Genomic DNA, 12021 nt, shown 5'->3' with positions numbered 1-12021 from the left:
CTCTGTGTTGGTGGGAACTGAAGAGAAGGCTCCATCACGAACATGTGTCCTCCAAGAGTCCTGGGGCTTCAGGAAGGCATGAGGATGTTTGTGGCCAGTATCAATAGAAAGCTGATTTTTCATACAAAATCTCTGCCCCACACTTCTTTCATGGCCAGAATTGGAAGTCAAATCAGCTTTTGGGAGGATTGCTGTAACCCTCAGATGCTCCCTTCTCCAGTCTCTGTAGACAGTGTGAAAAGACAGCTGGTTAAGTTGGTGAATAAGATTTGCCACCAGTTGTCATCCTGCGCTTGCTGTCGACCCAGGCCTTGTTTTCAAGACGGATCCACCAAGGTCAGAAAGTTCATGGATTCTTTTTCCAGCCAGCCACCCTGAAACTGAGGCTGATTCGTGTCTCCTGACTTGCTGATGCCAATAATGCCACCAGTTAGAAGAAAAGCTCCTGAGTGGGAAGGATTTAACAGCTCTCAGGTTCTTACACCCACTGTCCAAGAGGGTCCCGACAAACAACCATGTGTTGTTTTGTTCAGTTGCTAAGTCGCGTCCGACTCTTTGAGACCCCATGGACTACAGCGTGCCAAGCATACCCAAAGGGAAAGTTGTCCATCAGGAAAATACCTTCTTTTTTAAAAAATATATTTATTTTAATTGGAGGATAATTGCCTTACAATATTGTGGTGGTTTTTGCCATACATCTACCTTCTTTTTAAAATTGATCGTTTTGAAGAAGCTCTTTGTTCACGTTACTGTAGAGTGAGTGGCATCTGTCCTTAAAGTCCTCAACTTGTCTTTTGTTTCGGTCCTTCTGGTCACCCTTCCCCTCAGCCTGGTGGGACAGGCAGTCAAAACTTTCCTTTTTGTAAGTGAGGTTCCCTTTGTCCAAGCTTTGTTCGTGTCCGATCTGAGACAAGGCTGCACTCAAAAGTGTGGTGATGCCACCAGTGCCTTCACTGTCTGGGAGTCCTGCCTCTGATCTGTGTGCCTGATTCGTGTCATGCCAAGGAAGCTTCTCCTAGCCTTGTTGTTGTTCAGTCGCTCAGTCATGTCCGACTCTTTGTGACCCCATGGACTGCAGCATACCAGGCTTCCCTGTTCCCAGTCTCCCAGAGTTTGCTCAAACTCATATCCACTGAGTCAGTGATACCATCCAACCATCTCATCCTCTGTCGTCCCCTTCTCCTCCTGCCTTCAATCTTTCCCAGCATCAGGGTCTTTTCCAATGAGTCGGCTCTTTGCATCAGGTGGCCAAAGTATTGGAACTTTAGCTTCAGCATCAGTCCTTCCAATGAAAATTCAGGACTGATGTCCTTTAGGGTTGACTGGTTTGGTCTTCTTGCAATCCAAGGGAGTCTCAAGAGTCTTCTCCAGCACCACAGTTCGAAAGCATCAGTTCTTTGGTGCTCAGCCTTCTTTACAGTTCAACTCTCACATCCATACATGACTATTGGAAAAACCAAAAGTCAAAAGGCTTTGATTCAACAGACCTTTGTCAGCAAAGTGATGGCTTAGGTGTGGAGGTAAACTCAGAGAAACGAGTTCCAGAGAAGGTACTGGGTTCCATGTGGAAGCAGCAGGGGGAGAGTGGTGTTTGGAGGACAGGCTTCAGAGCTGCCCTCAGCCCTCTTGCCCCAATGCAAGGAAGACTTGAAGACATTGGCCCTCTCATCCAGTGGGGGAGGATTGGAAAGAATGTTTTATTTACTTTATACAGTAATGTGATACAGATACATCTGTTAGTGGTTACAGGATTAATGCATCTTCCTCGTAGAAAGTATAGAGAAGTCCAGACACATGCTACAGATTCATCTGACTGCCCTCTCTCTGATACCCCATCAGATCTCTTCCATCCTCACCTTACTGATCCACAGTCATTGCTAGTTTTATCTAGGACACATACTGGGTATTTGCAGTTAATGTTAATAGCAGCTTTAAAAAAAATTTTTTTTTTTTTTAATTGTGCTGTACAGCTTTTGGGATCCTAGTTCCCTGCTGCTGCTAAGTCACTTCAGTCGTGTCTGACTCTGTGTGACCCCATAGACGGCAGCCCACCAGGCTCCCCCGTCCCTGGGATTCTCCAGGCAAGAACACTGGAGTGGGTTGCCATTTCCTTCTCCAGTGCATGAAAGTGAAAAGTGAAAGGGAAGTCGCTCAGTCGTGTCCGACCCCTAGCATGGACTGCAGCCCACCAGGCTCCTCCGTCCACGGGATTTTCCACCCCACTCGAGTGGGGTGCCATTGCCTTCTCCCCTAGTTCCCTGACCAGGAATTAAATCCGAGTCCTGGTATCTCAGTTCGTAAAGCATCCGCCTGCAGTGCCGGAGACCCCTGTTCGATTCTTGGGTTGGGAAGATCCCCTGGAGAAGGGATAGGCTGCCCACTCCAGTGTTCTTGCCTAAGCTCACTTAGCAGGGAAAGTGCAAAGTCCCAACCACCTGGACCACCAGGGAATTCCATAGCAGCATTTTGTTAAACGGAGAACAGGAGCTTTTTTCCTGTGCCATTAAAAGTTTATCAAGAGCACTCTTTGGTGGGATAATACATTTTAGTTTACATTTTTAATGGATGTTAGATTCTTTCAAAGCTCAAATAGTAGGTATAAAGGTGTGGTGACTGAATAGCCTCACTCCCACCCCGCTGTCCAGGCCCTGCCCCAGGGCTGGTGCCCCTTTGGTTGGTGCCTTGAACTTCACTTCTGTACCTTCCTAATGCAAAAATAAAGAGCAACAACTTGATATTCTTCCTTCCCCGTTTTTGCACCCAAGGTAATGTATTACACCCACCGTCTGTAGTCTGCTCTCACTTTCCTGTTGTCGCTGCTAAGTCTCTTCAGTCGTGTCCGACTCTCTGCGACCCCATAGATGGCAGCCCACCAGGCTCCCCCATCCCTGGGATTCTCCAGGCAAGAACACTGGAGTGGGTTGCCATTTCCTTCTCCGCACTTTCCTGTTACGGTTTCTCTTTTAGATGTTTTCATAACTGCACATGGATGGTATCTCATTCTTCAAAAGCACCTTTAAATTCTTTTAAAGAAGTTCACTCGATCATTTTTTTTAATCTTACAGAAAGATAGTGAATGAAAAATAAGCGTCATTTTTCTCCCCAGTCCCACTCCTAATCTGTTACCAGTGTTGCTGTTTTCTTATATACTTTCCCAGAATTATTTTTGTTCTTGTACCCTCATGAGTGTGTGTGTGTGTATATTTATGTGTATAAGTCATTTTCTTAAACCAGGCATCTCCTATGGACATGTCATAATTTCTTGAATCATTCCTCTATAGTTGTACCGTTAGATTCTTTTTTGTTTTACTTGTCTAAGCCTGGGAAGAGGAATCATCTTCAATGTAAATTTTTGTTGACGTCTTTGTTTCCTCTGGATAAATCCTGGGAGTGTGATTTCTGGGTCAAAGGACGGAGATGTTTTAGGGATCTTGGTTCACACAACCTCATGGCTTCCCCCAAGGGATTGTATCTCTTCTCACCGTAGATACCCTGAGGACAATGACAGTCCCTCTAACAACAAGGCCACCCCAACTCCCAGCCCAGGGAGTCCCTGGTCTTTTGTTCATTGCAGCACTGTTTACAATAGCCAAGACATGGAAGCAACCTAGATGTCCATCAGCAGACGAATGGATAAAGAAACTGTCATGCATATATGTAGTGGAATATCTCTCAGCCATAAAAAGGAACGAACGTGACTCAGTTGAACTGAGGTGGATGAACCTTGAGCTTGTTATACAGAGTGAAATAAGTCAGAAAGCGAAAAACAAGTACCATATATTGACACTTGTATGTGGAATCTAGAACAATGGTACTGGTTAACCTGTGTGCAGGTCAATAACAGAGATGTAGGCATAGAAAATGGACTTGTAGACACAGCAGGGGAAGGAGAGGATGGGACGAATTGAGAGAGTAACACTGACATATATATACTACAATGTGTAAAATAGCTGGGGGAAGCTGCTGGATAACACAGGGAGCTCAGCTCGGTGCTGTGACGACCTAGAGGGGTGGGATTGGCAGAGCAGGGGAAGGGAGGCCCAAGAGGGAGAGGATATGCGTATATATCTCCATGGACAGAGGAGCCTGGCAGGCTACAGTCCATAGGGTCAAAAAGAGACACTACTGAGCGACTATCACACGGCTGATTGGTGGTGGTGGTTGGTGGAAAGCAGCACAACATTGTGAAGCGATGATCCTCAATTAAAAAAGAAAGAAAGAAAGAAACTGACGTTTTCTCAAGTGGTTACGCAGGTTTCTCTTTGCTGGATTTCAGAGACTCTCTCAAAGCCTGCTGCCCAGAGCCCAGTTGAATTGCTTATTAGCTCCAGGAACCTGGAAAGGGCTCAGCTTGGCCATCCTCCTTCTGGGCTGCCGAATAGAGGGTGAGACACCCCTAGGGTTGTCGGCAGATTAGTGTCTGGTGTCAAGGATAGCACACTGCTGTTCCTTCTCAGTAGTTGTCATGTTATTCAGTGGGTGAGTGAGTGAAAGTCGCTCAGTCGTGTCCGACTCTTTGCGTCCCCATGGACTATATATAGTCCATGGCATTCTCCAGGCCAGAATACTGGAGTGGGTAGCTGTTCCCTTCTCCAGGGGATCGTCCCAACCCAGGGAACAAACCCAGGTCTCCCGCATTGCAGGCGGATTCTTTACCAGCTGAGCCACAGGGGAAGCCTCATGTTGTCATATTACTATTTTAGCATACAGGTCAATCAGGGAGACCCTCCCACCTGCCTGGCACTGTTGCACACACACAAGACGTGTCAGCTCCTCTTGTGCTCAGAATAACCCTGTGCCTGTGACTGTTACACCCATTTCACCGACAAGGACAGTACAACACAGAGAAGTCAGGTGGCCTGCTCGTGGCCACGCTGTTAGGGGCTCAGGACTCGGTCAGGAGCCACGTGGTCCCCAGAGCGCAGGCTGCTCAGCCATCCCTCCTCCTGCCTCCCGGAGGAGCCTGCTGCCTCTTTAGGGACCGCCTCCTAGTATCTTCTCATCCTCTGTTCAGGCAGAGCTTTGTCAAGTCTCTCCTCCTCCCGTCACCTTTGAGCTGGCTTTTCCTCTTGTTTGCTAAGGGTTGGTAGTAGAAAAGCCTTGAAAATGCAACAGACCTGAATTTGTCTCCCCTTCCTACGTGTGTGGCCTCGTCTGGGGGACATTACCCACCCCCAGAATCATCATCACGATTTAAAAAAATCACTTAAAAGGTTACTCATTTGGCTCCGCCGATTCTTAGTTGCGGCATGTGGGATCTAGTTCCCCAACTAGGGATGGAACTCGGGCACCCTGCATCGGGAGCACAGAATCTTAGTCACCGGACCACCAGGGAGGTCCCTGTTCACCACAGTTAATGATGATCGAAGGTAACCTAAATGCCCTGACGGCACACAGTGTGAAAGGAAGGGCCCGTTTCCCTCATCGCCTCTCCCCCTTCTCTGTTCCATTGGATTCCTCTCAGTTTTGATCCACAGTCTTACATTCTGTCCAGTTCACATTCCTTTTCTTTTTAAAAAAAAAAATGTATTTTCACTTTTTGGCCATGCTGGGCGTTCATCGCTGCACGTGGGCTCTCCCTGGTCGTGGCGAGTGGGGGCGGCTCCCTAGCTGCAGTGCTGCTTCTTGCAGTGACTTCTCCTGTTGCTGAGCACAGGCTGTCGGGCGCAAGGGCTTCAGTACTGGGGCGCATGGGCTTAGTTGCCCCAGGACACGTGTCCCCTGAATTGGCAGGCAGATCCTTAACCGCAGGACCACCGGGGAAGTCTCCTCCAGTTCACATACGATCCTGTCACAAAAGGAAGCTCACTCCCAGGGTCTGATAACATCATGACTGACTGAGCGTCTACCAGTGCCGGCTGTCAGCTGTCTGCGAGAATTACCATCCCACCAGGCGATTTAGCGTCTTGCACCCAGTCCTGTTCTCATGGGGCCCTTCTGAGTCAGAGGAGGAGGTCATACTCAGCTGCCTTAACTTGCCCACACATGACAGGGGAAAGGATGGAGCCATCTTGGGGGACAGAAATTGGCCTCTGTTTGCACACCAGGTGTGTCTGTGTATGTGACCATTGTCCTGGTCACGGTGACTATTTTTTGCCATTGCGTGTTTGATGTCTCACCTCTCAGCTCCTAATTAGGCCTCTCTAGCTCCAAAACTACATGCTTTTTCACACCCACAATGATCTCAATGGGATTAACAACCTTTTTTTTTTCCTGTGAAGGTAATTGAGATCTTTCATGGTGGCATATTTTTATTACTGTAACTCCGTCTCTAACCATCCTTCCACTAAATCTCTTACTGTTTTCCAGTAACTGCTTCTTCCCCTCATTCTGAACAGGAAATGTTAAGGGACCATTGAGAGGCAGAATTTCCCGTGATTATGCAAACCATGTTAACCATGATGTGTTTTCTCTCTCCCCCTCTCCTCTCTCCTGATGGCAGGTGCCTGGAGATTTGAGTCAAACATCCGAAGACCAGAGTTTGTCGGATTTTGAAATGTAAGTCCACAGCGCCTGCTCATGAAGAGCCTTTTAGAAACAGGACTCTTGTTGCTTGGCTCACATCCCAGGAGACCACAACCAAAAAAAAAAAATGTTTAAATCTGCATGGCTGACTTGGTTATTGTAGAGCTGGGGAGTTGTCCGCCTGCAGTCTGCGTCCGGCCTTTAGATGTGTTTTTAGTCTCCCTCCATGGGTGTTGAAAAACAATTTAATCTTTTTGGCTGACATTTAAGAGTTGGAAGATGCCACATGAAAATTTAAATTTCTCCATTTTCTTTAAAAGAAGAAATCCCGGCAAGGCCACCATCAGCTGGAGCTGAGCGGCAACCGCCTCTGCTGTACGGGGCGTGTGCCCCTCCGCTCGCCTTGGTCCCCACTCCTCCGGCCCACTTCACTGGTTCCATTGTCTGGGTGTCTCCTGTTCCAGTTTTGAGTTTGCAGCCCCAGGGTTTTTGGAAGCACAAGAGTTCAGTATCTTGGTCTGATTTTTGATTGGGTTTAATTCTGTCTGGTGTTTTTGCCGATAACCCCTAGGCTATTTGGTTGATCTTCAGACTGACTCTTTCTGATTGAGTTGCCTTGGTTTTTGGACTGAATAGTCCTGTGGGGTTGAGGAAGAGAGTGGAGTGAGTCCCGAGTCAGGGTCAAGCAGAACCTCCCTCTTCTCATTTAGATGTGCTGAGTGGAGGAAGCTTTAGGCTCCCCAGGAGATGGTGTCATCTGTCCCTCTGCTTCTGGAGGGGGGGTGGGGGTGGGGGACATTGGAAGAGCACTTTGTTAGAGCCAGGCCGGGCCAAGTTGAAACCTTAGTTGTGTGACCTCGAGCTGCTTAATCTCTCTGGGCCTGAGTTTGCTCATTCATAAGATGCAGATCACAGCTGGCCTTGTGAGACGGAGGTAGAGATTAGAGGCAGGGGGTATCTAGAGGCCCTGAGTGCTGGTGCGCGGGGTTGTGGAAGTTATAGTGAAGGATGAAAATCAAAGACAAGTTTGTCTCCGCTGGCTCTTTGGGGGATGAGTGGAGGGGGGTATAGCATGAAAGAGGGTCATGAAATGGCAGCCTGGTGGAGGGCAAGGGGGAACCAGCTGGGGAGAGAGGTGAAAGCCAAATAGGGGATCCCAGAGGTGGGCCACTCATGAGGTGGAAGGGACTCATTGAAGCAGGAATTCATCACTGCCTACTGTGGGAGGCACCCTGCTAGGTCCTGGTGGAGGGGTTGAATCAGCACAGACCAGCCACACTCTCCTCCTCCTACCCCCAGGGTGCTTGTCTCCACTAAAGCCAGAGGGAAGTGCCATTCCCTCCCTTGAGGTGGAGCTGCAGATCCCGCCTGTCCTTGCAGGGAAGGCCCTGGCTGACCTTGGCTCCATCTCCAGTCTCCCCCCACCCTCTCTTCATACCAGCTGCCCTGGTGGGCTTGATTCCTCCAACTTATCTGGTCTTCCATACACAGGATCATGATTGTATTCACTTAACCCGCACTTGTAAATGTAGGAGAGAGATGGTCATGTAAACAGTCAATTCTAATACAGTGTGATACAGAAAGGGGAACACACCTAACCAGCCTGTGTGATCTCCTGTGAGGTTGTCCAGACCTCACCCATCCTGGGAGGTTAATGAAAATGGGAGTATTAGTTACACTTCTGCACCCTTCCCCCGGCCGAAAGAAATGAAGGGGGAACACTGGTCACTAGCACAGTTTTGGGGGTCTTTCCAGGAGAGGTGTTGTAGATACCCAAGTCAATTCAGTGGACCAGAATTGCAGGTTGTACTCAGATCCCCCGGGAGGTGATCAATAGGCCTTGTTTTGCCCCATGAAGGGGATCAGCAACTTGGCTCAGAGCTTAGAAGAAATGCTGTTTCAGGAAAGAATCATTTCTTTGTGAAAATGAAATGCTCTTTACCCTGGAGGTTGTGAGGCTGTTGAGTCATGGAATCTTCCATCATCAGCGCATCAAACCGTGTTCCAAGCACAAGAGGCTGGTGAATTTTTATGAGCTGCTCTTTAGAGAGAAGGAGAGCTTGAGAAAAAGTGTTTATCCCTAGAACGGCTCTGAATGGAAGCAAGGACTGGGACCTCCCAGCCCTTCCAGAAATGCACAATACTGTTAGGAGAGCTGTTAGGAGTGATCTGGAAGTTTCAGTGACAGCTTATCAGCTCTGCATGTTGATCCAGCTGTGGAAGAGTGGTGATGGTGGGCGTGTGCACCCACGACTCAAGAGTGTGGTTAAAGTCATCCAGTAAGGCACAACTGTCATGCTACCGAAAGAACCCTTGAGGTTCTCTCGAGTAACCTGTGAGGATCAACAGAGATGATCTGGGTGAAAGCGTGGGTCCGTCCATGGTACATGTGCAGTAAATGATTCTGCGTTTGAATTTAAATCTGGCTTTATTCAACCCTGACTTCAGACCATACCACAAAGCTACAGTCATCAAGAGAGTGTGGTACTGGGACAAAGGCAGAAAAATTGATCAACAGAACAGCATAGAAAGCCCAGGGACAAACCCACGCACCTGTGGATACCTTATCTTTGACAGAGGAGGCAAGAATATGCAGTGGAGAAAAGACAGCCTCTTCAATAAGGAGTGCTGGGAAAACCTGGGCCAGGTGCATGTGGAAGAAGGAAATGAGAACACTCCCTAACATCATAAACAAAAATAAACTCAAAAGGGATTAAAGGCCTAAATATAAGGCCTTTGCGACCTCTTTGCAACCCCATGGACTGTAGCCCACCAGGCTTCTCCATCCATGGGATTCTCCAGGCAAGAATACTTGAGTGGGTTACCATTTCCTTCTCCAGGGGATCTTCCCGACCCAGGGATCGAACCCGGGTCTCCCGCATTGGGGCCAGACGCTTTAACCTCTGAGCCACCAGAGAAGTTCCACAAATATAAGGCCAGACATTTAAAACTCTTAGAGGTGGGCTTCCCTGATGGCTCAGAGGTAAAGAATTCGCCTGCCAATTCAGGAGATATGGGTTCAATTTCCTGGTCTGGAAAGAGCCCACATCCCAAGGAACAACTAAGCCCATGCACCACAGCTACTGAGCCATCGAGCCTGTGCCCTGGAGCCCAAGAGCTGCAACTACTGAAGCCCGAGCACCCTAGAGCCCATGCCCTGCAGCTAAAGAAGCTACTCCAGTGAGAAGCTTGCACACTGCGACTAGAGAAGAGCCCCTGCTACAGGAGAAGCCCATGCAACAGTGAAGACCCAACAGAGCCAAAAATAAGTAATAAGTAAAATTAAAAACAAACAAACAAACAAACAATACAACTCTTAGGGGAAAATACAGGCAGAACACTCTTATAAATTGCAGCAAGATCCTCTTTGACCCACCTCTTAGAGTAATGGAAATAAAAATAAAACTTGCTCTATTCAAGCCACACAGTGTTTTTGGAAAAGCTGCAAGAGTGGTTATTGGTGCCTGACTTTCTGAAATTCCCTTCCCCCACCCCAAACAGCCATTGCTTGCATGACCATGAGCGTTGTTTTCATGGAGTCTGATCTTAAAATGAGGTGATGATGCTGGTTTAGTCGCTAAGTTGTGTCCAACTCTTGCGACCCCATGGACTGTAGCCCATAGGGCTCCTCTGTTCATGGAATTTTCTAGACAAGAATACTGGAATGGGTTACCATTTCCTCCTCCAGGAGATCTTCCTGACCCAGGGATTGAACCTGGGTCTCCTGCATTAGCAGGCAGATTCTTTATAGACTGAGCCACCAGAGAAGCACTGCCCCCCCCTTAAAATGCGGGTCAAGGTTTAAAGTGGGCACTGTGAGGACACTGCACGAATCCTCCGAACACTCTAGACACCCTGTGAGCATTAGTGCTCTTGACCCCCGCTAGGCTCGTGGAGTCTTCCCGTGATCAGCCCCCTCTTCAGATGAGCAAAATGAGGTTCAGATAAATTACAGGCCACCGTCACTCAGGTAGTAGGACCTGAAGGGCAGCTGTCTCTCAGCCAGAATGTGAACGGCATCTACAAATTTTACACACACCCGCACACAAGCATTTTAAACTAAGGCCCTTAAAAATAATCTTGGGCGACCAAGTAATGAAACCGTGAACTGCTCTTTTAGTCTACTGTCGAGCGTAATACATGCTGACATACATGGTGTGCCTCTTAGAGGAGAAAATTAATAGCTTCCTCCCTTTTTTAGTAAATTGAAATGACCAGTTTCGATCTTTCTTCTGTTTAGATCAAACCGAGCTCTGATCAACGTCTGGATCCCGTCAGTGTTTCTCCGGGGCAAAGCTGCCAATGCCTTCCACGTGTATCAGGTAATTACCTGGTTTTCAGTTAGACGCCACTGCCAGGGTGGAGCCCACACTTGCTTGTTACTCTCTGGAGCTTTTACATCTTGGTGGTGGAATGTGGAGTGCCGTACAGAGAAGCCACAGCGTTCTAACACCAGCATCTACCTGCCCAACCTCCCCGAGGCAGCGGTCCTTCCATCAGGCTGGGGGTGCTTCCTCATGCTGGCCGGGGGTCCTAGTGTGGCTGTGACCACTCAGCTCAGGCTGCTTGAGCAGAAAAGCAGGGCGTTGATGGCTTGTGTTACAACTGAAGAGTCCAGGCATGGGTCTGGCCTCAGGCTCGGCTGGACCCGTGGTCAGGAAGCTGCCACTATTTCCTCCTGTTTCCTTTGCCAGGGCATCCTTTTCAGGCTAGTTCTCTCTGTAGGTGGACCAGGCGGCTCCCAGAAGCATCAGACTCTCAGCCAGTCTGGGCATCTCTCAAGGGTCTGTCTTGGATCCCAGGCACATCCCTGAACCCAGGGGTGGAGTGATGGACTTCTGTGATGGGCCAGGTTCAAATCATGTGCCCCCTCACCTCCACTGGCAAGGGGGTTGGAGTTAACCTCATCTGACCTTGCTACTGAGGGAGGGGCAAGGCAACACCGCAGATGAAAACCAGGCCACTCGGTGAAGAGAAGGGGCTACTGAGGGAGGGGCAAGGCAACACCGCAGATGAAAACCAGGCCACTCGGTGAAGAGAAGGGGCAACAGACAGTTGTCAGGTGATGTTCAATTTGCCTCCTGGGGTGGAGCCGGCCAGCCTACACCCGGTTGGGGATTGAGTGTCTGGGACAAGGGGAACCTTTGCTTTAGAGCTGATTTTGCCCCAACAATTGGGACCCTGGTTTTCCATCTTTTCTCTGATTTTCTGATGTCTTTTCCAGCCCTGCCTACTTACCCACTTTCTTTCTTCTTTCTCTTCTGAACTGAACTCCAGCCATTGGTGTTTTGTGCTGGGGCTGTTTGGTTTTCAGCTTTGACTCTTCACTGCTTCTGGCTCCACTGTCATCCTGTGTCACAACAGCTTTCATTAGGTTTTGTTCTTATTCCCACGAGCTCTGTGAAAAACCTTGGTTTTGTTTTGTTTTGTCATTTTTCTTAGTGGGGAATTGACCGTTGAAGTTTTCTCAGCTATGAAGGCATGTCTCCAGGAGACTGGGGTAGGGCTGAAAGGATGCTGAACTTGGGAATAGGGGCCCTGGTCTCACTTTTATGG

General features: G+C 48.6%; 1 protein-coding gene across 2 annotated transcripts in view; it reads left to right on the top strand.

The window, feature by feature from the left end:
* SNX29 (sorting nexin 29) overlaps positions 1–12021 on the top strand; it is a 600629-nt gene that overhangs the window by 396105 nt on the left and 192503 nt on the right. For both annotated transcript variants that reach the window (XM_027527872.1, XM_027527873.1), the window contains 2 exons: positions 6443–6498; positions 10706–10787. In XM_027527872.1, the coding sequence (XP_027383673.1) occupies positions 6443–6498; positions 10706–10787 (138 nt within the window). The remainder of the gene's footprint in view (positions 1–6442; positions 6499–10705; positions 10788–12021) is intronic.

This window comes from Bos indicus x Bos taurus, chromosome 25 (genome assembly GCF_003369695.1).
Source record: "Bos indicus x Bos taurus breed Angus x Brahman F1 hybrid chromosome 25, Bos_hybrid_MaternalHap_v2.0, whole genome shotgun sequence".
Taxonomy (NCBI): domain Eukaryota; kingdom Metazoa; phylum Chordata; class Mammalia; order Artiodactyla; family Bovidae; genus Bos; species Bos indicus x Bos taurus.
This window is presented reverse-complemented; position numbering and strand designations above follow the sequence as displayed.